Raw genomic sequence first — 23,757 nt, forward strand, 5'->3', positions numbered from 1 at the left:
TCTTTCTTTGGCCATGGATTCTCTTCTTCTCTCTTCCGCTATACCCGGCCAATCCTGTTCTTGATTCCACGTTCCTATTTGGAGATTAACGGGGCAAACACAAACACAAACGGTGAACAATGAACGGAACTCACAGTACGGACAAGTCTGCTCTAAACAGGGCAGGCGAGGTTGATCGTGTAAGTCCAATCAAGGATCCTAACTGCTAACCCTAACCCCCCTCATCCCCATTGCACCCCCCAAGGCCTCAAGAAGTCCCTGAGGTGGACAACATCCACTCAACCACATTTTTTACTTTCACCAAAATACTTGATTAGATAAGATTGAATCTCATATTAAAGGAAAAAAGAAAGTAAACTAACTCTGATTGTCTCCATGAAAAGCTCATTGATGCGGTCAAGTCCCTAATCGTCCCCTTCATCCGGGACGCAGACAACGCCGCCTCCTTCCGAGCCACCGGCCAGCTGCCCCCAGACAACCGCAATGTCCTCGTCGAATCCCTCCGCCCAGAGCAGCTCGTGAAGCAGCTCGCCCTATCCCTCCCGCAAGGTGAGGGCGCAGGTCAGGATGGTCTGCTCCAAACCATCCAGTCCATCCTCTCTCACTCCGTCAACACCTGGGACCAGGGTTTCATGGACAAGCTCTACGCCTCCACCAACGCCGTCGGCGTCGTCACCGAGCTCCTCCTCTCCGTCCTCAACACCAACCTGCACGTCTACCAAGTCTCTCCCGCCTTGACGGTCATCGAGAAGCACACAGCCAAGCAGTTCGCTTCCCTGTTTGGCTTCACCGGCCCGCGCGCCGGCGGCGTCACCTGCCAGGGTGGCAGCGCTTCAAACCTGACCTCCATCGTCGTTGCCCGCAACACGCTTTTCCCTCTCTCCAAACTCCACGGCAACAACCACACCGAATGCGGCGCCCCGGGCCCTCTGATCCTGCTCACCAGCGCGCACGGGCACTACTCGGTCGAAAAGGCCGCGGTAACATGCGGTTTCGGCTCCTCATCCGTCTGGACCGTCCCCGTCGACGCGCAAGGCCGCATGTGCCCCTCCGCCCTCCGGGAAACCGTCCTGCGCGCCAAGCAGGAGGGCAAACACCCGTTTTACGTCAACGCCACGGCGGGCACCACGGTCATGGGCTCGTACGACCCCCTTGACGAGATCGCGGACTTGTGCGACGAGTTCGGCATGTGGATGCACATTGACGGGTCCTGGGGCGGGCCGGCGATTTTCAGCGAGAAGCATAGGCATAAGATGCAGGGGTCGCACAGGGCAAGGAGCTTGACGGTTAATCCGCACAAGATGCTCAATGTACCTGTTACGTGCTCGTTCCTGTTGACGGATGATGTCAAGGTTTTTCATAAGGCGAATACGTTGCCGGCTGGGTATCTGTTTCATGGCCCGGCCGCGGCGGCGGGGGATGACGAGGGTATTGATGAGGAAAAGAAGACGACAGCAGAAGAAGAGGTGTTGATAAATGGAAACGGGTGTGGAAACGGCAACGGCCCAAAAGAAGTCTGGGACCTGGCCGACCTGACGCTGCAGTGCGGCCGCAGAGGCGACGCGCTCAAGCTGGCGCTGTCGTGGATCTACTACGGCGCAGCCGGGTTCGAGCGGCAGATCGACGGCGCCTTTGAGATGGCTGCGTACCTGGCCGATCTAATTTCGCAGCGCAAGGACTTTGTTTTGGTGTCGTCGAACCCGCCGCCGTGCTTGCAGGTGTGCTTTTATTATGCCCCTGGCGGCAAGCTGGCGGAGGATCCAGAGGAGAACACGCGGAGGACGAGTAAAATGGTGGAGAAACTGATTGCGAGAGGCTTCATGGTGGATTACGCGCCGGGCGAGAGGGGAAGCTTCTTTAGGGTGGTGGTTAATTGCCAGACGCTGAGGGGGACGGTGGAGGGCTTGGTTAAGGGGTTGGAAGCTGTTGGGAGGGAGGTTGTTGTTGTCCCGCCAGCGATTTGAAGGCAAAGGCTCAGATAAGGTATAGTAATTTGCTTTTGAGCACCCACCCGTCTCCGGTCAATCATTTCGATACCTATTCTGGCGAGAAAATTTGGATACCTACTCGTCTGGGCTAGAAACGCCCTTGGGCGACCCCAGGCTTCGCCTGGGGTCTGGCGGGTCAATTCGCGAACGCGGGGCGTTTTTAGCCCAGACGAGTACCTCCACGATCAAATCCAGCACAACTTCAAAATTTCACAATTCTACACCATGCGGATCGACTTGGGCGTCGTTGCAGCACGACAACCAAAATTAAACGGGTTTGATATCACGGTTCCGGCAACTTATAGAGATGATAGAAGATTTTTTAGACCCAGCTGGGCTGTGGCCGATTTTCATTCAAACTGGTTTGGCCTAAACATCGTACAATGTGTTCAAAGATTTCCCGGATTGATTCCGACGACGACGGCAAACATTCAACTCGGACATCTGGCAAGTTGCACATATAAACTCTCCCTAACCCACAACCTCCAACGTCCTACACAAGCCTAGTACTTGTCGTTCTGAGCCTTGCGAAGGTCGAAGACGCGAATGGCCTCATGGGCAGCCTTGACACCGCTGAGAGCCATGGCTCCAAAGGTAGGTCCTGTCGTTACCCCCAAGGTTAGTATGCAAATCGATCAACCAAGAGAGAAGAGCTCAACATACCCATGCGGTTAGCGCCATCAATCTCGGACAACTCCATACCGCCAACGATCAGACCTGGGACAATCTCGCGCGTGTTGTTGACGATAGCATCCTCGGCAGACTGCATATCCAGTCCGCGCATGCCATTCAGGCGCTCCATCTGCTTCATGCTGACCAGGCGCTTGACAGAGAAGGCACCAAAAGGACCATCGTGGCCCGTAGTGCTGATGATAACGGGAGCGTTGATGGTGTTGGGGTCCATGCAGCTCTGGTCATCGTGGTGCATAGACACCAGAGTCCAGTTGGTCACCACGCCTGCAATCCTGACCTTGGCCTCGTCCTCGGCCTCGCCATCATCCGACAACGACACAGACTCGGCATGGTGCTTCCTGGTGATCAAGTCCTCAACGGTCGTGGCATTGAACAGCTTGACATTGGGCCGCTGCAAGACTTTGCTCAGCACAGTGGAAGTGAACAAAGCAGCATGCTTGACCACCACGTAGTCACCCTCGTCCTCATACGGTACGCCAACCTCGTCCAGGAAGACGTCGGCAGGCTTGCGCATCACCATCGCGCTGAAGAGCTGTCCGCCCAACCAGGCGCCGCCGCCCGGGGCGACGCCGGCTTCGATCATGGTGATGCGCAGGTCGGGGCGCAGAGTGGACAGGACGTAGGCGCAAGAAAGACCGCAAGAGCCGGCGCCGACGATGACAATGTCGGACTCGGCGTGGGCGTCCAGGTCAGCAAAGTAGCGGCGGGTCATGGCGCGCGAAACAGTGGATTCGCGAATGGGGGAGAAAGTGAAGGCATCAGTGCCGAGGGTGGGCATGAGCTCGAGGAGAGGCTTGGACAAGCCCCTGGTATCACGCTCGACACTGGCGGTGGCATCGTTCTTGCCGGCAACCTTGAGGCCGACATCGACAAGAGCGGGAACGCTCTGGGGCTCGAAAACGGAGGGAGACATGGTGATGGATAAGGTAGATGGTTATCTGGGAATGTTAGGATGACTGTACAGGGGAAGGGGCAAGTAGGGGGAGGAAGTTGAAGCATGATCCTTTCGCTGGTATTATCCAGATCAAGTTCGTCGCCGTATATTCTCAGCCTGTACTCCTCCCCCTAGTATAGGTCACTTGCTGCCCGTTCTCTTGCTAGAAAGCTGAAGCGAAGCAAACCTATACACAGGGGAAAAGTTGGCACCGGCTCATGCATTCAGATAGTTACCTCTGAAAGTATGTTTTGAACGTAATCGACTCATGGTATAATCATCCAGCCAAATGGGAGTCCATAGCTTCAGCCCCTCCTGACGAAATGGTTGGTGCCATCTTGGTGGAGGTGGTGGGTGGTCTATACCCTTGTGTTGAGTTATCTATCTCTGGGATAGGGGTATTAGTATGTCAACATGTGGTGGGAGGAGGAAGGAGGCCGAGTATGGAAGCACGGTGATACTTGCGTGTTGGTATTGACGGTAGTCCTTGAAATCGACGGCGAAGGTTCGCGTTAGAGAGGTGGGTGACGGTGGAAGAGAGAATGGGAAAGAAGAGGAGAACATTATGGGGGGAAGCTCTTGCCCTTTTATCATCGCCAGAGGTAAGGTAAGACAGGTGCACTCGTACGGTTGCTGCTTCCGGTCCTGTTCGCAGCTGCATCCCCTTGCATCCACTTGCCCCCCTTTCCATCCACAGAGGGCATCGTAGCTACCCGAGTTCAAGCGTTATCTCAACATGCTACCTTCCCACCCTTGGTTATCTTCCATGTCTCCCTTCCCCTCCTTTGCCGAAGTTTCACGACATTGTCGATGATCCTTCCATCCAGTCCATCAACATTCTTCTCCCGTCGAGCTATCAAGTTACCCCTCTTCATCCCGTCCTCTTCCCATTTCCAACGAGTGTTCACCCGTTATTATGGTATCTCGATTCTCGACAGTGCGTGCAGCTTGCATACATACCCGACGTCAAAGCGCGAACCGAACACCCAGACACCCCCACTCCAGACGTCGGACGAACTCGCTGAATGGCGTGGAGATGAGGAAAGCGAATCGGATAGCCACGGCACATCAGGTTGACGATATCTACAGTACCTCGACCCCTCATTCCAGATCCAACAATCAAAGTTACGAGCGTTAGGATGAGTGGTACCGCCGTGTGACAATATCCGACACCTTGCCGACGCCGAGAACCTTTGACGGCTCCAACGTTCCCTTCTACTGGCTACGTTTGTACTTACACAGTACCTTATCACCGTCCACCGGGAATACTACCCGCCCACTACGAGAAGCCAACACAAAAATCATGTAAGTGCTCTTCATGGAAAGATATTATCAAGGTCCTACTAACAAGTATCAACATTACAGACGTTACTCTACCGACTGACTTTTTTCGTTTCTCCATGATATTTTCCCATACAACCGTATCCCTGCCAACCATGTATGCATGTTTCCTCGCTTCAGTTCGCTTCTGAATAACACGACCATGAAACTCCCTCATCTCCATCTCATTACAACATGACTGACATACCAAAAGGACAGCCTCTCACATTCATTTACTAACCACACTTTTGCGTGGGGGTGAAGTGTGACTGTGTGACTGAAGCGGGGCAAACCGACCTCAAGACTACCAATCGGTTTGGTCAACTGAGCAAAATCACCACAATATACCCAAGCAACCCTAGGACCACCCCGGCACCAGCACGCCTGGCCTCGATGTTGGAACCCGGAGCACCGGCTAAGATAGGACTGTACTCTGGCCCGGCCGCCATTGTGGGGCGATATGGAACAGCTGTATTGGTGACCATCACCGGATCCGGGTCCGGAGTCGGCACCGGTGCTGTTGGAGTCATGGCGGGCCCATGTGAGTCACCATTTGACACTCCTCCGCTCCCTACCCCCGGCGCTCCCGGTACACCTGGTGCGGAACTAGATGACTGAGGATCGTGAAGAGGAGGAGGAGGAGGACCGTAGGTATACCCAGCTGGGTCGTGCTCATTGTCGCTACCACCAGGTGTGGGGGGATCGGTATGAATCGGGACGATAGCCGGTGATGTTCCCGTTACCGATCCTGCCGAGCCTGGTCCTGGGTATCCGCCGCCTACTCCAACAATAGTCGATGTTGTACATTCCGCCTCATTACTAACACTTGCTGCCGGTCCCGCTGGTTGAGTCACAATGATTGTTGGGTTGAGCGCCGAGAACCACACCTCCGAAGAAGGACGACCAACACCCGGGTCAATGACTGTCACCGTTGAAGTAGCGTCTGGTTCGCCGTATGAACTGCATGCATGGCAAGGACCTCCCGGTGTGTGTCCAGGAACAGTTCCAGTATAAGTTAATGTCGTGCAGGTGTTGCAGGGCTGGATGGTGACGGTTACGGTAGGCTCCGTTGCGGTTGTGCACGACGTCTAGATGGGCAAAGGTTAGTTACAATCACACATCGATGTCTGTATTACTGATGTTGGAACTTACCCTAGTAACAGTGAAAGTATGATCAGACGAGGTATGAGTCCCCATAATACAAGGGTAACATGGGAGGTTCGTTGCTGAAGTTTGGCAGATAGGCCGAGACATGGTGGCAGTGGTTGAGGTCGTTGTTGTCGTGACTGATCCCACTCTATGTCAGTATAAAGCACTCTAAAATATCTCTGGGACTGTGGCTGACTTACCTGTAGCCCCTTCAGGACACACCTCGATCTCCTCAATCATATAAATGATCTCGACACCGATCCACCTATCACAACTCACTGGGGTTGCTGTCGGGAAGGGACTAGTAGCTCCGGATCCTGAGAATATCGGAGCACCGGTACCAGCACCGCCCGATCCAGCACCGGTGGGCGCAGAAGAAGAACTAGCTCCTGGCATGGTTCCGTTTACGAACCCAGACGGCCCTGTATGAGAAGCTTCACCACCACTACCAGTTCCGCCGTTTACCTGGCCTGTAGAAACGGCAGAGCCTGGGCGAGTGTTGTTTGGGTCTTGTGTCAAAGTCCCTCCAGACGGAAGGCCGGGCAGGGTGGTAGGTGATCCAGAGCCAGATACGGAAGTGGCAGTCAGTGATCCTCCAAAGGATCCAGATATGGGTGACCCTGAAGTCAACGACGACTGACTGTTCGAAAGTGAACCAGACGCAGTACCACCGACAGGCTGTCCACTGCTAACCGCCCCTGAGGGACCCGAAGTGAGGGAGCCACCCGCTCCTGAGCCGCCATTAGAGGGGTTGGTTGTGCCTGTCCCCCCAGGAGCTTGTGCAGATCCCGTTGCTGAACCGGAATTGCCACTACCACTTCCATTGCCGTTACCACTGCCAGCACCACTGCCAGCCGAGCTGCTGCTTCCGCCCATAGTCGCGGTACCTGATCCTGATACAGGGACAGGTGTAGCAGTTGCAGTGTTCAAAGAGCCTGCTGCTGGGGATGAACCAGAATCCTCTGTTGGCTGACTACCGGTCACGGATGATGCACGTGTTCCCGAGGAGATGAAGGTAGCAGTTTGGTTGCTGAACGGCGGGTGACTGGACGAAAGTTGCGACGCTGTCCCCGCTCCAGCCCCAGCCCCAGCTCCAGCACCGGCACCAGATGATGGGCTTGCAGAGATAGGGTCTCCCGAGGCTGTTTGAGCATCCGCATTGGTGCTGGACGGGTATTGTCCAGAGTCCGTGGGTGTAACCGGACTATTGGACGGCGGCACTGCTCCGGGGTTTCCATTTGTGTCGGGTCCCTCTGTATCAGACTCGCCGCTGGCGCTGGGAACAGCCGTCACTGTTGATTGAGGGGTTGTATTCGCGCCCGAGCCCGGGCTGGATGGAGAGGATCCGTCAGGTTGAGAAGATGATGATTCCTGACCACCAGCACCGGTACCAGCACCACCGCCAGATGACGGCTGCAAACTGCTTTGAGCTGAGGGTTGAGCTGTCGCTGTCACCTGGCCCCCAGAGGCGCCGGGGACATCACTAGACACGCCGGGCAAATTCGAAGGCGAGGCAGAGCCTGAGGAGCCCGGGATGTCTGAGAACGAACCTCCTCCTGGTGCTTGAGAGGACACAACCGGCTGGTCAGGCGGCTGCGCCGTCACCGTGACTGTTTGTGCTCCCGACTGTGGACCAGAAGAGGAAGGAGAGCTTGGAGGCCCTCCAGTGGCAGTGCCAGATCCAGGTGCTGATCCCGCAGGGGAACTGCTCGAGGATTCCATACCAGGATCAGCCGTAGCTGTTTCCGATGATGGAGGTGCATTGCTATTACTGGGTCGACCGGATCCGGAAGCGGTCACAGTGACCGGCCCATTGGGTCCGCTAGACGCCGAACCGCCGCTTGACTGGGACGACGGGGATGAAGAATTGCCAGACTGCGAGGGCATTGAAGACGGAGGAGCGCCGCTCATGAATTGGGGCAAAGCTGTAACCGTGACGGGTCCTGATACAGGGTTTGATGACGACGGAGAGCCGGAACTTTGTGGAGAAGTTCCATTGCCGGACTGAGATGACGGAAGAGCTGTGACTGTGACTGGGCCTGAACCTGATGGCGATGAGGGTGGTGAGCCACCAGAGTTGGACGGAGATGATGGCTCGACGGTGACGGTCCCCGGTGCTGATCCTGATGGATCTTCAGGAGGTGGAGGTCTCACAGTGAATGTTGGTGGCAGAACCGTGACGGTTCCGGGCGGTATTCCTGATGGAACATCTGAAGGGAAAACAGTCACCGTTGGAGGGGGACGGGGAGGTTCAAGCGGCGTGGTGCCATTGCCGTAAGACACGCTCGAGCTGTTGTTTGGTGGAGCAACCGAGGAAGGCACAGGCGCAGGCATAGGAGTTGCGGTAATTGTCGGTGGAGCACTCGAAGGAGAGCTGGGGCTGGAGGGATAGACGGTCACCGTGATGGGATCTGTCTCCGGCCCGGTAGGATTAGGAGTGCTGGAGGAATTGGTAAAGGTGAGATTTCCCGTCATGCTGCTGGAAGGCAGCGCTGCCGTGACTGTAACAACGGGCCGAGAAAAGGTTGAGTTTGCAGGGAGTGAAGTGCTCGAAGCGATTGTACTGCTGACTCATGGTTAGGAACTTTTCATCGGTCTGTTCCGCGGTTGAGAAAGTAACTTACCTAGAGTTGCTAAAGACCGTGGAACTTGACATCTGACTGGTAGTCGTCGATGTGGTATTGTCTTTGGGACGACACACGCCTGGACTGATCATGCCATAGATGCACTTGCACGACGCCGAGCAAAGACTCTCCGGAGTACCGTTTGCCTTGCCTTCGTCGCACTGCTCGTGGAACTTGGTGTCCGTCACGTTGTTTCCGCACCCAACAGGAGTTGCTCCACGTGCAATAATGTAGGGAATACCTACGGTGCCATCAGCAAACTCCTGCTGCCCCGGACCAGAAGCTTTCACGGCCACGGCAAGCGCATTGAAGCCACCAGACCCTTCTCGAGGGTAGTCCGAGAACACTTCATGGACACTGCAGTTCCAGTCGCTTGCCATGCCGTCGTTCAGCGAGGTCATGACGTCGGATGTAGCCACAAGATGGGCGTCGTTCAGACACGGGTGGCTGAGGTTGCCCCGGACCTGGAAGTTTCCAATCTCGGACAGAGACTGGACAGCCATCTGGCTGGAGTTGCTTTGGTAGTAGCACGAGAGCGAGAAGTACATGCCTGTGCCATTCTTGTTGCCGAGCGTGACGTGGCTGATGGCGTCCTTCATCATGGCATAGGCGCCCGGAAGCCCGAACCACTTTGCGTGGAAGGACGGGTCGGTGCCAATGAGGACCATGTTCCCCGTCACGGCCGGGGACCATACCTTTTTTGTATCGTCCAGGAACTTGATGGTGTTGAGACTGGTGTTGCAGAGACAGTCGGGGACGATGATGGCCTTGTATTTGGCAAAGTCTGCCGTGGTCATGCTGTACCATTCCGCTTCATCTTTGCAGGTGTGGACTGTTTTTGTTTTGTCTTTTTGTCAGTCTCTTTTTTTCCTCACGATGACATTAATCTTTGATGATGATGCTAACTTGTCTCATCTTAAGAACTCACCTGATAGTCCCAACTTGACAGTCTCATTATACTCTGAGTATTTTAGGCCATGCATATACGGGAACAAGACATCTTGAGCCAACGCAATGCTTGCCAGGCTGGCAAGAGCCAAGTGAATGATAAGGACGAGCCTCATGAGGGAGTGAGTTATTTTGGTTGTGTCGGACTTTTGTTTAGTCAACCTTGGGGAAAAGAGGGAATACGGATGCGATAGATGCGATAGATGCGTCTATCAAACTGGTTAGTTGAAACTGCAACGTCTGGAAACGAGCGAGTGTAACTCCCGCAGATAATGCCGAAAAGGAATGCAGGAAGGGAAAGAGAGACTGAGCAAAGTCAATTGAGGAAAAAAAGACACCGTTCTTCTAATAATCCAACGAGAAAAGATAATAAGTGAAGTGAGGGCGGATCTTGCTATTTGAGCAAAAGCCGATGCGTTCAGTGAAAGCATAAGATTAAGGAGAGTCAAGGTAACCATGGGGTTCTGGGATCTCCATGGAAGCAAGTTACAAGGGGGAGTTGTCTGTCTGAAGGATCTCAAGCTGACATCTTGCTGACTTGTGCTGTCACCACCACCTCTAGGATCTCGTCCACGCCGCCGCTGAACTGAACTGAACTTGAAAGAAAGCTAACATGGTCTGGTCTATATCAGGAATATCATGTAGCACACTCTGTAACTCCGATATTAGACATAGTAAGATATCCATCTGGGGTTCGTCGAGGAGAGCCAAGAGGCAAAGAGGCAGATCAGACACACGAAACGAGCTTCCTCTATCTGCTCTAGAAGCAACGTTGGGCCATGCCATGCCATACCATGCGTTGAGCCACGAGACTGAGAGAGATCTAGCGTGATGAGACGGTCTCTTCAGATCCATCTTCAGTGTCTCTCTCTTCTTTGCAAAAAAAGCCGACTTTGTTTTGTCATGTCATGTCTGTCTACAGCCTTCGGCTGTACCATGGACTGAGGTAGACACTTGGCAAGGCATTTCATCACGCAGCTGACAGCTCGTCCAAGATTCAAAACATCAGCAAGATTTTGGTCATGTCTAGTAATGCATGTAATGCCGAGATTCCCCGTAGGCGTTGAGGTACTCCCAGATCTATCTCATGTTGTGAAGCGTGGGCGTCAAAACACAAAAAGCGGAGAAATTACGCAAAAAGCTTTTCCAGCCGCAGGAAAGTCAGTCAGTCACCGAGCCTCTTGGCTTGCCTCTACATCTACCTCTAGTCAGCCTGGTCTGAGTCTGACATGATTCGTCTTCACTTTCCCTGATAAGCAAGATGCCAAGACGGGCAGTCAGTCAGTCAAGCACATCCCCTCATGTTACACATAATGGACGTTAGACATGCGTGCAAGCCACTTGGACAGACAGACACACAGGCAGGCAGGCAGGCAGATCGATGAAATTTATAGTGAGTGAAAAGTGGCCAGGGCCAGGATCCAGGAACTAAATGAATGCGTGTGCGAGACAAATTTGTCTTGGAGTGCAATTTTATCTCAGTCCTACCTACAGAACCTACCTACTTGTGCTTAATTATCACTCACTCCTACAGCAGCAGCAACATCTTCGGTAGTTATCAAAGCAGAGAGAGAGACTTAAGATCTGGAAAAAAAAAAGTTCAATTCAGTTCAGTTCAGCAAGGCCATACCTACATAGCTCAGTTTGATGTGACTGGCGGACATACTAGTAGGTGGACGGACGGTGGCGGGCCAAGAGAAATATGTCTTGAGCTCTTGAGCTCTTGAGGGTTTTGGAGAAACTCAGCTGATAAAGGTTTGGAAGTAAGTACCCGTTCAGCAGCTAGCAGATAGCAGTCAGCAGGTAAAGCCCATCACTCATCACTCACCTCTCATCATCCACGAAGAAGACGAAGCCAAGAACGCAACGAAGAACGATGTTGATGTTGATGATGATGATGATGCATGCATCATAGTTCAAATATTCCCGTTCCGTCCTACTCTGGAATCATATATATCCGGAAAGTTGGTAATGTCAAAGTCCGTCCGTCCGTATAGTAGTGTTTAACTCTGACTTTGACCGAGGGAGAGAGATACTGAGAGAGAAAAGATATTATTGGCATATCGCTCGCTCGGCCAGTTGAGTTTTGAGTCTTGAGTCTTGAGTCTTTAACGAACAGCGGAGCGGAGTGTTTTGGTTTCGGCTGCTCTCTCTATCTCTCTCGTGTCCGTGACGGGATGACTGACTGACTGAAGAGAGACTTAGACATACATAATTTGATATCGGCAGCAGCGGGCGGGATTGGAAGGCCCTTTCTCGTGTCGTGATGACCGAAGAAAGACATATCGGATACCGGCGACAGCGGGATTAAAAAGTGAAGCGGAAAAGGGAAGAACTCGAGACTATGATGTCAGACGAAGACACGGTTTTTTTTTCTCTTTTTCTTCCCGCTCGTCTCGTCGCCTAATTGCGCTCCTTCCTTACCGTCCACATCTTCTTCTTCCAATTGGAGAAAAAAGGAAGGAGCTAACGGCGGAGCCGGAAAAAAGAAAGTCCATCGGGTTGAACGAGTTGTGGAAATGGTGTTTTGGGAGGCGGGGGCAGCAGCGCCCACGTTTTCCGTCCCGCGCGGAACCTGAAGGCTTGAATGCCGTTTCATCATCTAATAGTGGCGGCCATATCGTGTTGGCTTGGGCCGTTGAACTAGCATTTACTACCAGAATTATTAAATCGTGGAGATGCATCGCGTCAGAACTATGAATGACCGGTAGAACCCTTTTTGCTGGAATTGATAACACCATCTGGAGATGCAGAATCTACATATCTACCCCAGGAGATGAGGTGGCGCGCCGTCAAAACCCCCAGCCAGGAATGCATCATGATTGTATTCCCAGTCCCTCGCTCCTTCCTGTCATCTAATATCGGGTGGTCCATGTCCTGACAGCACCTGCCAGGGTGTGCTTGCCCGATCCAGAGATTGTGTAGATTAGTCTCCAGATGTGTTAGGAAGGCAGGTACGATGAGATCTGCCTTGGTCCCCTGTGCAAACCGAGCTAGTGCCTACCTGTGGAGATGGCCAAGGGGTCAGGTTATACACAGATCCAGCACTCTCTTCCTCTCGTGCCTCTCAGTGCTAGTAGTCAGGCCAGGGCCACCATTGCTGCACCATATGTCAATTTCTCAATTTCCACCATTTTACCACCTCCCCAGATCCGTCCGCCTACTCCTTCCCAAAAGCCCAAGCAGGCATCTTGTTCACATCCCAGATCTCAAACGGATCCGCATCCGCCTCGCTCACGAGCACCTCGGGGTGCTTGACGCCCTCCTTCTCCAGCTGCGCCTGCAACTGCGCCTGCAGCCTCTTCTTCAGAAACTTCCTCTCGCTGTTGCTGTGGAACACCGTCACCACCACCTTCCCCTTCATCGTCAGCGCCAGCGCGTAGTGATGCGTCATCTCGCCGGTGACAATCAGGTCGGCGTCGCAGTTCTTGAGCACGTCGGCGCCGCTGCCCGCGCAGATGCCGACGCTCCGAATGGTCGTGACCTTCTTGTCCTTGGGCGCGGCGATCATGATGTGGTTGAGCCCGCCAAGACCCTCGGCGTACGCCTTGATGATGTTGCCGAGGTGGACGGGGTGTCCGAGCTCGACGAGGCGGCCGTAGCCCGAGTTGAAGAAGGCCGGAGGCAGGGAGGAGGTGATGGAGCTAGAGATGGGCTGGCAGATGCTCCGCTTCGTTTCGACGCCGTGGCCGTCGAGCATGTCGGCTAGCCAGTCGTTCATGCCACCCGGCGCGGCGTCGACGGCGGTGTGAGGGGAGTAGACGGCTATGTTGGCTTGGGCGAGCTGCAAGAGGATGCGTTGCTGGGGGTCGGCGAGGGTGACGGACTTGAGGCCGCGGAAGATGAAGGGGTGGTATGATACGATGACTGAGGCGCGCTTGCGGATGGCTTCCTCGGCGACGGCAACGGTGAGGTCGTTGGTCAAAAGGACGGTTGGGGAGACATCCTGGCCGCTAACAGCAATGTTCTCTTGAAGCAGGCCGACGTTGTCCCAGGCCTTGTCGGCGAGTTGCTCGGGGTAGCTGGTCATAGTTAGTATCAGTCATGGAAGTCGGCCATAGAGGATGAAATCGTTCTTTAGACCACAAGTTGGGAGCACTTACAGCGCGCGCATTGCGGCTACCACCTGCTTGGTGAAATGGGGGCTCTCGAGGGTGGATGTCATGGTGAAGGCAGGGTTATTATACGTGTTTTGACAATAACGTCTGCTGAAAGATCTTGAGAGAAATAAAGATGGGTTATATGCAAATGCGACAGGTTTAGTGAATAGCCTGGTGGTGATCCTAGTCGGGATCTTGAAGACTGCGCTCATGAGTGTGCCCGGGGCAACTTTGTGTTGTTGATGACTTGATGCTCAAAAGTGGGCAAGCTCCGGGAAATTTTGAACTGTGGTTGGGTCAGCGGGGTTTCATAAGAAAATGGAAGAATAAAATGAAAGTTTATTTATCGTCTCCAATTGATACCAACATACAGATTGGGTTCTACTCAAGCCTTGTTGTCCTTGTCAATTGCTCAAATGAACTGTTTGTTTGTTTACAACCTCGACTCGAACGAGGGAACTCCAGGCGGGGTGGGTGGGTGAAGCCTGTTCCATCCGAGTTCGAACCTTGCAGCATTATTATTTCCACCCCCAACCCTAACCCGTCTTCCCATTTCCTAAGCTAAAGCTTGATGCCAAGACCATTCAATTCGCGGGGCATCATCTTTCTTCACACTTTCAGGTTCAGTTGCTGCAGTGGTCCCTCAATCATTATCCATTTCTTTATTCCCACTCCATCTTTTCCGACTCGATCATTTCCAAGATCTCCAAATATCAACTCTCCCCCCTTCTACACCAAAGACCAGACATAAGGTACAGCCTTACAAAAGGCATAAAAATGGCCGACATCCAAGAACCAGCGATCACGGAGGACTTCCTCTCCGCCGTCCTCAAGACGAGACTCAATGCCACTCACGTAGAAGTAACAGACATGTCGGGTATGTACATATTTTATTTCAGATACATCACTTTATTTACACAGTATACAACTCCTTCTCGACCTTATACACGCTGCACATTTCCACCGAGCACCTACCTTCTCTTGTCCCGACGTCATGTCACCGCCGGTTCGGAGCTCTCTGGACAATCTGATGATCTGATAAAATTATCTCCATTTTCCCGTCCCCGTCGAAACCCACTTCACCTCAGTCATCATGTCATGTCACATCCCCTATTCCTATTTCTTCAACATCTATCTGTACACACACCTAGCTTGACTAACACCCAAATTAATACAAAAAAGGCGGTTGCGGCGCCTCCTTCACCTCCCTCATCGTCTCCCCCGACTTCGTCGGCAAGAACAGTCTCAAGCGGCACCGGCTGGTCAACGCCGCGCTCAAGGAGGAGATTGCGCGGATCCACGCGTGGAGCGCCAAGTGCCAGACGCCCGAGGAGTACGCCAAGGAAAAGGCGGCTACGGGGGGCAACGACGGCCCGCCGATGGATGGGACGAATGCGCAGGGGAAGGTGGAGGGTGTTGCTGAGTGAGTGGAAAGAAGAAGGAGTGAGGGGCGAAGGAGGGAGTAGGGAAGGCAAAGACCTTCCATTGTAGATGCAACGGAAGGGAAGGGACTCAGGTCAGGAAGTGGGATTCCAGGGGGCCTTGGTTGCGGTGGTGTACCCCGGCGAGCATAAACAGCGCGTATTGCTCAAAAAGGGCGGCATGAGATCTCGTGGTCATCTTCTGAAGTCATCTGCAGCTGATATGGGAGATAAGAAGGAATGACAGGAATTATCAAGCTAAGGTGACAGACGGTAAACTGAATCGATGCTTGTTGTATTATATTTCTTCTCGATATGGATATTCACTCGCACTATATCTAGGACAACAACAGACAAAGCAAGAAAAGAACACAATCTCATATGCATGTCTCGACACCCACCCAAGTTTTTGTCTATCGAAGCGTTAGATTTTCGAGCGAACAGCTACACCTGCTCGATCCTCGCTTCATCACTTGCAGCCGGATCCTCGATCTTTCCTTTGTTCCTCCACCATCTGAACAAATTCCAGCGATTCATGTTTATCATCAAGGCGCAAAACCCTCCCATCCGTTCCATCATCGTCCGTGGTCCTCCTCCACGGATCTGATGTTGAGGAAGTAGACCATGCCGGGACCCTCCTCTCTTTGCGACAGACCCGGCTGATAACTTTGACGAAGACACAGAGTATGTTCTTTTGTCTTTGAGGCCAGGCCTTTTCCGATCTCCTCGCCTCTCACCTAAGTCCTCGTTTCCATTTGCCCTGGACGAGTGGTCCCTCAGTTTGCCGTAGTCACCAGTCGTCTGCCATGCGTTCGTCGAGGGCGGCTTACCAAATAATCCACTGGTATATCCTTCAATCTTGTTCCCCCACTTCTTGGCTTTTTTCATCCCCCAACGAGTCTGGAGGGCAAAGATGACCATGAAGAAGGGAATGCAAACAGTAATTAGAGTAACGGAAAACCGCCAATCGTCGACCGATATCTCGAGAGTGGTGATACCGAAAACGGACTGAGACTGTGTTAGAGATTCCCCTGGGCATGCGTAGGATTTCGATCCATTACGAATGGATAGGTTTCTCGGGCATGGAAAGGGCAGATGTGAGGGGCTGGGGAAAAAGAAAACTGGTAGAGTACAGGCGTACGGTGGTAACACGACGAAAATGAAATAATGAACATGCGGTAAAATGAAGTGGCAACAATGTAGGATCAGAAAAGAATAGGGGAGGCTGACTCCTGACTCACAGTAACAAAGGTCAAAGGCAGAAAGAGCATCGACACCACGGTAAGGATTTTGATGTTGTCTCCCTGCTCAATAGCCCTCCTGGACTCCTTAACACTGCTCCCGCTGAAAAGTTGGTCCCTCAGCGAAGCTATCTCATCTTGCGTTTTCTTATTCTTTTCTCGCACCTTCTCCAAATTGTTCACTTCTCTATCCAGCTCATGTCTGAGGACGCCCATGCATTTAGCATAAGCTTCACCATCACTCGAGTCCGGATCTGGGTGCGCCCAAAGCTTCACGAGCTTCCCTTTCCAGAAATCATTGGTAAATGTTTCCTGGTAGGCTGATATCATCGAGTCGATTCCCACATTGATCACACCGAGGGTGTTGTATGCCCAAAAGTAACGGCGGGAATACGAAAAATCTTCGTCTTCAAAGAGGAGACCGTCTCGAAGCTCAGAGTTGAACATGAAATCGCTCTGTGATCAATGCGTCAGTTGATACCCCCTGGGTTCTCCATGTGGTAGCACTCTTACCGGCGGTGTGATCAACTTGGTCACCTCGTCGTTGATCTGACTGTATCTTGTAACAGCATCATGGTATTCCAGGGCCAAACTATCCAGAAACGCAAATGGGCCATTGCAAAACGGTCGTTTCAACCCCTCGCTAGTCCTCATTGTGTGCTCGTCATCTGGGAAGCACTGGATACTGAGGAGTTGCCACGGCGCCGAAGTGTCAAAAACCACATGGTCCTTGGTATCTCTTTTCTTCACCTTTGCCCGGTACCGTTTGATCGGATCACCGCCGAGTGACAATGCCAGGATTGAGCTGCACTCTGCGATGTCGACGTGATCGGGACATTTTCGGTCAGCTGGGCGTCTATCATGACTTTGCCACGGTGCAGGAGTGCACTTGTTCTCGTTGACAACTGTATAGTACTTGAACACGAAGAAGAACGTTCTTTGCCTTAACGGGGTTGATTCGGTACTTCGATCCATATAAGCCTAGATTTGGTATGTTCTGTTAGCATCCATGAGGTGACTGGATGATGATGTTACCGACTTTGGTCATCCCATTGTTTCCGTCCTTGTAAATGAGATGTTGGAGTAGCTCATCCATGTCAAAATGTTTCTTCAACGTCATGTGAACCGCCCCGAGTACAAGGGGGGGAACCTCTTGAAGAATACTTGGAAACTGTTAACAAGAGCTTCAAACTTCCGCAATAGTAAGCTTCACTCACATTATTCTTCCGACCGCCTCTCCATTTTTGTTCACCTCTTTGAGGGTATCCCAGACGCTCTTGACGCTGAGGGATTGCTGAGAGTCTTCTCCGTTCTCCTTATGCTTGGCGACGGGAATGCATTTCTGCTCACCACTCCCGGTTATCTCATATACCTCATATGTTGCATTTTTGTGCGCGCCGTCATCCCTTCCATCCCAAAGCTCCAAAAACTGATCCGGGGCGGTGATGTACTCATCGCGCCATTGATCCTGCAGCTTGGTATCCCTGGCCCAGGTGGTGTCGTTGACTGATTCAAGATGATTTCTCAAATCCTGGTCTGTAAATGACTCCTGCTCGATTGGCTTGATCGTGCAAAGAGAATGGCTCAGAAGATCATCACTCTCGTTGTCGGCCATTGATGGAGCCCGCGATGCTCGGCTATTGAAAGCCACTTCGGTAGGAAAGTGATATGGTCTCGAGGTATGCAGCTCGTTCGTTTGACGCTAACAACGGTTGGAACCGAATGTGTACCAAGAAAGACTGTCGTGGGAGAAACCTGAGCCTCTAGGTGGCGTCGGTGGAGGGCTGTCGTGGTTGCGTGAGCGTTCGATGCCACTGCTTCGAGGGAGAACGGAAGGGGAGTTGTTCCTTAGGGTGAGGTCATGAAGGAGCCGAAGATTGGCGATATATAGTTCGTGGTGTTGCTCCATGGCTTTGAGGAGTTCGTCGGGATTTTGGGAGGGTTTCATAATGAGCATGCAAATGACAAAGAAGTGGGCTAGGGGAGTTTCAACAAGAGACAGATGGGGACGAGGATCAGTCGGGGCAATCATGCTTCAAAGTTCGTGCTTTAGGAGAGTGATCGCTCATGGAAAGCTTGTCAATAATGTAAGCTGAATACCGTGAACCAAGTCTCTACTCGGGTGGTGGATGACAAATATTTGGCGGCTGATTGTGAAATGCTACAAAATGATGGACGAAGATCGAAAAGGATTCGCAACAGACCGCCGCTGAGGGGTTGAGCAAAGAAAAATGATTCGGCTAGAGTTCTAGGAGTGGAGGGTAAGGTGGCTGTGAGGTTGTGCTTCGGGAAAAGTTGGCAAATAAAGGATGAGGAGTTTGGTGTCCCAACTGGGGGAGCCCCCAAAAAATGAGAAGTGAGAAGTGACTGGAAGGAGGAATCACGAACCTTGTTCCGAGTTGGTAAGTACGATCTAAAAAGGTGGCGTGACTGAGGAGTGCCTGTGTAGGTATGTTGGTCGCACGCATCAAAGGAAAGAGTAATGAAGTGTGAAGTAGGAGCCTTCCACCGAACGAAGAACGAAACGAACAAGGAAGTTGCGTATGGGCGGGTATGTCCCTCCTTCTCTTTTCTTTCATCAGCCGATCAGCTCCCAGTGAACGAAAATGTCTACCACATCTCCCTGCTTCCCTTGCCGGCCATCATATCACTACATATTAATTGGCCCCATACTACTCGTACTACTATGTATTTTGGACGTAAACATGCACTCAACCTCTTCCTCGTTCTTCTGGCCCTCATACTGACCAAAGTCTTTCCCTATGCCAAGCTGAACTCAGGGATCTCGCCCATCTCGGCCTTTGCTTCTGCCCCAACCTTGTATGATACCCTCCACCTGAGCTTCACGCTCTCTACCTTCTTGGTCTTGTCCGCGGTGTACCATACGTTGACTGACTGAGTAATGCCCCGGCTCTGCTTAGGGGAAAGGGTACGTCCTGTCTGAGGCTGGAGTTGCAATTCATATCCCTGTTTGGGCCGCTTGGTCAGCATCTCTATTAACAGAAGATACATGATGCAAGTAAGCTTACCTTGGTAACAGCCAACTGGAAGTGTATCTCTGTGATGGGTTGCGCTGTATTGTTGCTGAAAGCAAATTGCATAGAAATGGCTGGAGATGGGCCGTTTGACAGAGATCTGACAGCCACCATGTCAATCCTGACCGCAGTGTTAGAGACAACGGCCCTGTGCTCCTTTGGTTGGGCTGGTGCCGTCTCAGGGGGCAGTGCCGAGGAGAAAGACCACTCGTCATCGTCGTTGCTGGTAGCAGCTGGTGCTGGGGCTGGTGCTGGGGCTGACGCTGGCGCTGGCACTGGCGTAGACGAAGAGGAGAGAGAGGCTAAAGCAGAAAATGGGTCGTTGGACGCTTTTGACGACTCAGCTGGCGCGGCAAAGGCGGATGCCATATACGCGGGAGGTTTGGGAGTGCTTGATTGGGAAGCAGCTGGCGATGAAAATGAGTTGAAGTTGTTGAGAGAGGACGGGCCAGACTGAGGGGAGGGGCCCCTGGCGGTGCTGTTTTGCGTAGTGGACGAGAGCAGTGCCGGTCCAGGAATGTCTGTGGTGAGCGTTAGTAACAGTCTCCCTTACGATTCTGCAAGTATAGCAACGAGTTGACGTACTAGTGTTGGCACCGAACCCAAGTGCAATGCCGCCTCCTTGACCGAATGAGCTGGTTCCCCCCAATGACAAACCAAGCAAGTCGTTTTCGAGACTGTTTCCTCCCTGAGATGCCGTCTGGCTTGCTGAGTCTCCTTCACTCGGCTCAGCATCAAAATCAATAAGCGACAACTCTTGCGCCGCACTCTTGCCACTACCACTGCCGTTGCTTGTGCTCGTAACCGGCGCGCCACTTGCCAACGCCTTGGCACCTTCTAGGTCGCCCCTCTTCAGCAACCTATACCTCTCTACAGTTCGGTGTATGCTGTCGTTGATTTCGAGAAGCTTTGCGACTGCTTCATGGTCGTCCGACTCTTCCTCGCACATTTTCTGAATCTTTGGCTGGGCGCTAGACAGGGCGGCGGCAAGCTCGGAGAAGACGTCGCCGTCCACGATCTTGTCACCGGGTTTGAAGGCTTCTAGCCTCTCCTCGAGGAGTCTCGCTTTTTGTTGAATCTTCCCCACATCCTCGGCGGCCTTGGCGCGGTAATCGACCTTGGATCTCGTGTCATAGCCAGCCATAACCTTCATGAGTCGATTAGCCTCCTGGAGATCCTCGGGAGTACCTCGACGGATGAGCTCCTGCAGCTTGGCAGATTGCGCCTCGCGTTCCTCCGCTTCCATCTCCTCGACGGATTTAAGGTTCTGTAACATGAAAATTAGACATGCTTCAATACTGGCACAAGGGGGATAAGGAAGGGAAGACTTACATCACTCGGGTTAAGCACAGCTGCATCCTCCCTTCTAACTTCCGGGAAGGTGTACCCCTTATAACTCAGCAAGCGGTGCATGTCCCTGATGAAGCCCAAGTCCTCCTTGTACCTGCTCGTCTCGCAAATCGTACAGCGCCATTCTTCAATGGCCTCGAGGATTTTGAGCTGAACGCGGGTGGGCCGGATCGGGGGCCGCTCGGGAAAGCGGCGTACCAGCTCATTGAGGAACTCCTTTGTGCTGATCTGTAGGTGGAAAGGGTAGCCGCAGTTCTTGACGCAGATGTCGAGCAGGTTGAGGGCAAGCAGAGAGACGTTGGGATTGCGGTTGTTGATGTAATTGACGATGGCCACCGAGGCCTCTCGAGGGGCGGAACCCTTTTTGGAGTTGATCAGGTCGGCGATCTCGAGGTTCAGGGCCAAGTTGGGCTCGTAGTTGTCGGGACTGCAGGCGGCCGTGATGAAGCGCTGAAGCTGGGACGGTGCCGGGCGGCCCATCTCGGCCCACCGGTCACGCGTGGCGTAGCGGGCAGACGCCGCCTCCATGTTGCCGGGGGTATCGGAGAGTCTGAGGAGGAGATTGGGTTGCTGACGAGATTGACGAGACTATAAGAGATGGACGAGGTATTGGGGCCAGATTGCGCAGCTTGGCGGGAATCGCCTGGGACAAAGGAAGTTGGCGGCCAGGACCCAAGCCTCGGTCGGTCAAGCTCTATAAAGGTGTCGTATTCTATAGTGAAGCTCTGTTCCGGGATTGCCGTTGGGATTGACCTCTGGTTGGTACTCGGAGCAAGAGTAAGGTGTTGTGCTGGTGTTCGAGTGAGATACGTATACTACGGTTACGGAAATACAGAAAAGACAGAGTGGATGGTATGATTCGATCCGAACTTCTGGACAACAAATGACGGGATTGTCCATCGGATCGCTGGCTGCAGTGATGGAAGGAGGAGGCCTGGGAGCCAGGCTGCTGCCAGGGGATGGGAGCTTAGACTCGTGGACCCCTCTCAGCGCTGTGGATGGGTTGGGCCTGTTGCCTGCCGTTGTTGGGGCGCAAAGGGACGGGCAAGTGGAGCCGTACACCCATTTGGCCATATTTCGATACGTGCATACATCTCTCGTAAATGAAAAATACCCTCTATTTCATTTCCGTCAGCTCGACAAGCGCCGCGGAGGCGCCACCGTGACAGACGCCTGCGGATTTGTCCATCGCGCAGCAACCGGTGAATTGCATGAATTCGGGGAAGATGTCAATCATTAAGGTCCGCAGCGGACCCCACCAACCCACCTGCATGACCCCAAATCGATGTCGTCAAGGTCTTCAACTGTATTGATAACTTTTTCGCCATCTGCCACTTCGAACTTAACACAGCGCAACCAATTCGGGGGGTCCAGCATATAACACGTACATATCCGCAGACACCCGCCACTTACCCAATTTTTTCCCTTTCCACAACAGGGCAGTGCTCGTGTCAGAACCTACCGATTGCGACATAAAAAGCTCGATCAACTGCAAGCCTCGTCCTTGAAAACACACCATACACACGAAACTCAGATCTTCATCATCATCACCATCACCATGGTCCGCCACAAGAAGGACGGCTTCTCCTCCCGCGGCGGCAAAGGCGGTTACGGCCGACACCCTCCCCGCAACAACCCGCGCGCCGGCAAAGCCTCTGCTCAAGACGGCAACAACAGCGGCGGCGAAGACACCACCGCCAACCCTCACGACCCCTCCACTTCCTCGCGCCCCTATCGCCCCCCGTTCAAAGCTGCCTGCTGGGACCTGGGCCACTGCGACCCGAAGCGATGCTCCGGCAAGAAGCTGATGAAGCTCGGCCTCATGCGCGAGCTGCACATGGGCCAGCGCCACTCGGGCGTCATCATCACCCCCAACGGCAAGAAGGTCGTCTCGCCCGCGGACAAGGAGCTGCTGGAGCAGTATGGCGCCGCGGTGGTGGAGTGCAGTTGGGCGCGCACCAAGGAGGTGGACTGGAGGCGGGTGGGCGGCAAGTGCGAGCGGTTGCTGCCGTACCTGGTGGCTGCCAACACGGTCAACTACGGCAAGCCGTTCCGGCTGAACTGCGTGGAGGCGCTGGCGGCGGCGTTTGCGATTTGCGGGCATCTGGAGTGGGCGGAGGAGATTCTGGCGCCATTTTCGTACGGCAGGGCGTTCCTGGATATCAACTCGAAGCTGTTCAAGATCTACTCGGCCTGCAAGGACGAGGACGAGATCAAGCAGGCGGAGCAGGCGTGGAGGGAGAGGCTGGAGAAGGAGTATACGGAGAGCAGAGACGTCGAGGCGGATGATATCTGGACGACTGGAAACACGAATCGGAGACCGGTCATGGACGACTCGGACGAGGAGGATGAAGACGACGATGACGAGGAGGAAGACAGCGATGACGAGGAAGCCGGTAGCGACGACGAAAATGACAGCGTAGACGGTATCTACCTCGGCACCAAGCCACCACCTAAACAGAAACAACCAGCCGAGGAGGAGTCAGAAGAGGAAGAGGAAGACAGGGACCCCTTCGCCATATCCGACGACAGCGACGACGAAGCCGAAATGGAGGCCATCCGCCGCAAGATCCTCGCTTCCAAATCGTTTGCCAACCCCGAACCGCCCAAGAAGACGGTGGAGACCATTACTCGACCCCAGGGACAGTACAAGCCGGATTCAGATGCCGAGCCGGACTCGGACAACGGGGAGGAAGATGACGAGTTTGACAACATCATTGCGGCCACGCCCGTGACCGATAGGATAGGGCTGCAGAAGTTGGAGAAGGAGCGGTCGCGGGCTACACTGACAGGCACGTTCTCGTCTGCTTCCATATCTGCGCCCAAGGGAGGAAGATAAGAGGAAAAAGGAATGGGCCAAGGAGGGTTTATCACTTGCTCGTAAGTTTATTTGATGAGACCGAACAGTATGGACCACAAATGCATTACATCTTAACATCATGAATTCATCCAAT

At 53.3% G+C, this 23,757-nt stretch overlaps 8 protein-coding genes across 8 annotated transcripts; 3 read left to right on the forward strand and 5 right to left on the reverse strand.

Moving 5' to 3' along the window:
• Positions 1 to 119: 119 nt before the first annotated feature.
• Positions 120 to 1,964, forward strand: SMAC4_06408 (uncharacterized protein; the record flags this gene model as incomplete). Its single annotated transcript, XM_003344705.1, has 2 exons — positions 120 to 179; positions 384 to 1,964. 2 exons carry the CDS (start codon positions 120 to 122, stop codon positions 1,962 to 1,964), a joined length of 1,641 nt encoding a protein of 546 aa, XP_003344753.1.
• Positions 1,965 to 2,315: 351 nt separating this feature from the next.
• SMAC4_06409 (uncharacterized protein) lies at positions 2,316 to 3,610 on the reverse strand. The gene is made up of 2 exons (XM_066090449.1): positions 2,652 to 3,610; positions 2,316 to 2,589 (listed from the first exon to the last, which is right to left on the reverse strand). Exons 1-2 carry the CDS (start codon positions 3,592 to 3,594, stop codon positions 2,492 to 2,494), a joined length of 1,041 nt encoding a protein of 346 aa, XP_065947478.1. The 5' UTR covers positions 3,595 to 3,610; the 3' UTR covers positions 2,316 to 2,491.
• Positions 3,611 to 4,935: 1,325 nt separating this feature from the next.
• Positions 4,936 to 9,772, reverse strand: SMAC4_06410 (uncharacterized protein; the record flags this gene model as incomplete). Its single annotated transcript, XM_003344707.2, has 5 exons — positions 4,936 to 6,023; positions 6,088 to 6,221; positions 6,285 to 8,650; positions 8,709 to 9,540; positions 9,637 to 9,772. The coding sequence occupies 5 exons, from the start codon at positions 9,770 to 9,772 to the stop codon at positions 5,256 to 5,258; spliced, it is 4,236 nt and encodes a 1,411-aa protein (XP_003344755.1). The 3' UTR covers positions 4,936 to 5,255.
• Positions 9,773 to 12,327: 2,555 nt separating this feature from the next.
• On the reverse strand, positions 12,328 to 14,226 carry SMAC4_06411 (uncharacterized protein). The gene is made up of 3 exons (XM_003344708.3): positions 14,128 to 14,226; positions 13,760 to 14,042; positions 12,328 to 13,678 (listed from the first exon to the last, which is right to left on the reverse strand). The coding sequence occupies exons 2-3, from the start codon at positions 13,966 to 13,968 to the stop codon at positions 12,817 to 12,819; spliced, it is 1,071 nt and encodes a 356-aa protein (XP_003344756.2). The 5' UTR covers positions 13,969 to 14,042; positions 14,128 to 14,226; the 3' UTR covers positions 12,328 to 12,816.
• Positions 14,227 to 14,358: 132 nt separating this feature from the next.
• Positions 14,359 to 15,486, forward strand: SMAC4_06412 (uncharacterized protein). Its single transcript, XM_003344709.2, has 2 exons — positions 14,359 to 14,633; positions 14,939 to 15,486. Exons 1-2 carry the CDS (start codon positions 14,534 to 14,536, stop codon positions 15,181 to 15,183), a joined length of 345 nt encoding a protein of 114 aa, XP_003344757.2. The 5' UTR covers positions 14,359 to 14,533; the 3' UTR covers positions 15,184 to 15,486.
• A 90-nt stretch (positions 15,487 to 15,576) lies between these two features.
• SMAC4_06413 (uncharacterized protein) lies at positions 15,577 to 18,520 on the reverse strand. Its single transcript, XM_024655830.2, has 5 exons — positions 17,636 to 18,520; positions 17,458 to 17,581; positions 16,932 to 17,399; positions 16,419 to 16,874; positions 15,577 to 16,185 (listed from the first exon to the last, which is right to left on the reverse strand). The coding sequence occupies exons 1-5, from the start codon at positions 18,031 to 18,033 to the stop codon at positions 15,622 to 15,624; spliced, it is 2,010 nt and encodes a 669-aa protein (XP_024511655.2). The 5' UTR covers positions 18,034 to 18,520; the 3' UTR covers positions 15,577 to 15,621.
• Positions 18,521 to 18,819: 299 nt separating this feature from the next.
• On the reverse strand, positions 18,820 to 21,741 carry SMAC4_06414 (uncharacterized protein). Its single transcript, XM_003344711.2, has 4 exons — positions 20,786 to 21,741; positions 20,039 to 20,720; positions 19,448 to 19,974; positions 18,820 to 19,385 (listed from the first exon to the last, which is right to left on the reverse strand). Exons 1-4 carry the CDS (start codon positions 21,329 to 21,331, stop codon positions 19,179 to 19,181), a joined length of 1,962 nt encoding a protein of 653 aa, XP_003344759.1. The 5' UTR covers positions 21,332 to 21,741; the 3' UTR covers positions 18,820 to 19,178.
• Positions 21,742 to 22,361: 620 nt separating this feature from the next.
• SMAC4_06415 (uncharacterized protein) lies at positions 22,362 to 23,642 on the forward strand (the record flags this gene model as incomplete). The annotated part of the gene is made up of 1 exon (XM_003344712.1): positions 22,362 to 23,642. The coding sequence occupies one exon, from the start codon at positions 22,362 to 22,364 to the stop codon at positions 23,640 to 23,642; it is 1,281 nt and encodes a 426-aa protein (XP_003344760.1).
• Between the last annotated feature and the right edge of the window lie 115 nt (positions 23,643 to 23,757).

The sequence above is a fragment of the Sordaria macrospora genome, chromosome 6 (assembly GCF_033870435.1).
Source record: "Sordaria macrospora chromosome 6, complete sequence".
Taxonomy (NCBI): domain Eukaryota; kingdom Fungi; phylum Ascomycota; class Sordariomycetes; order Sordariales; family Sordariaceae; genus Sordaria; species Sordaria macrospora.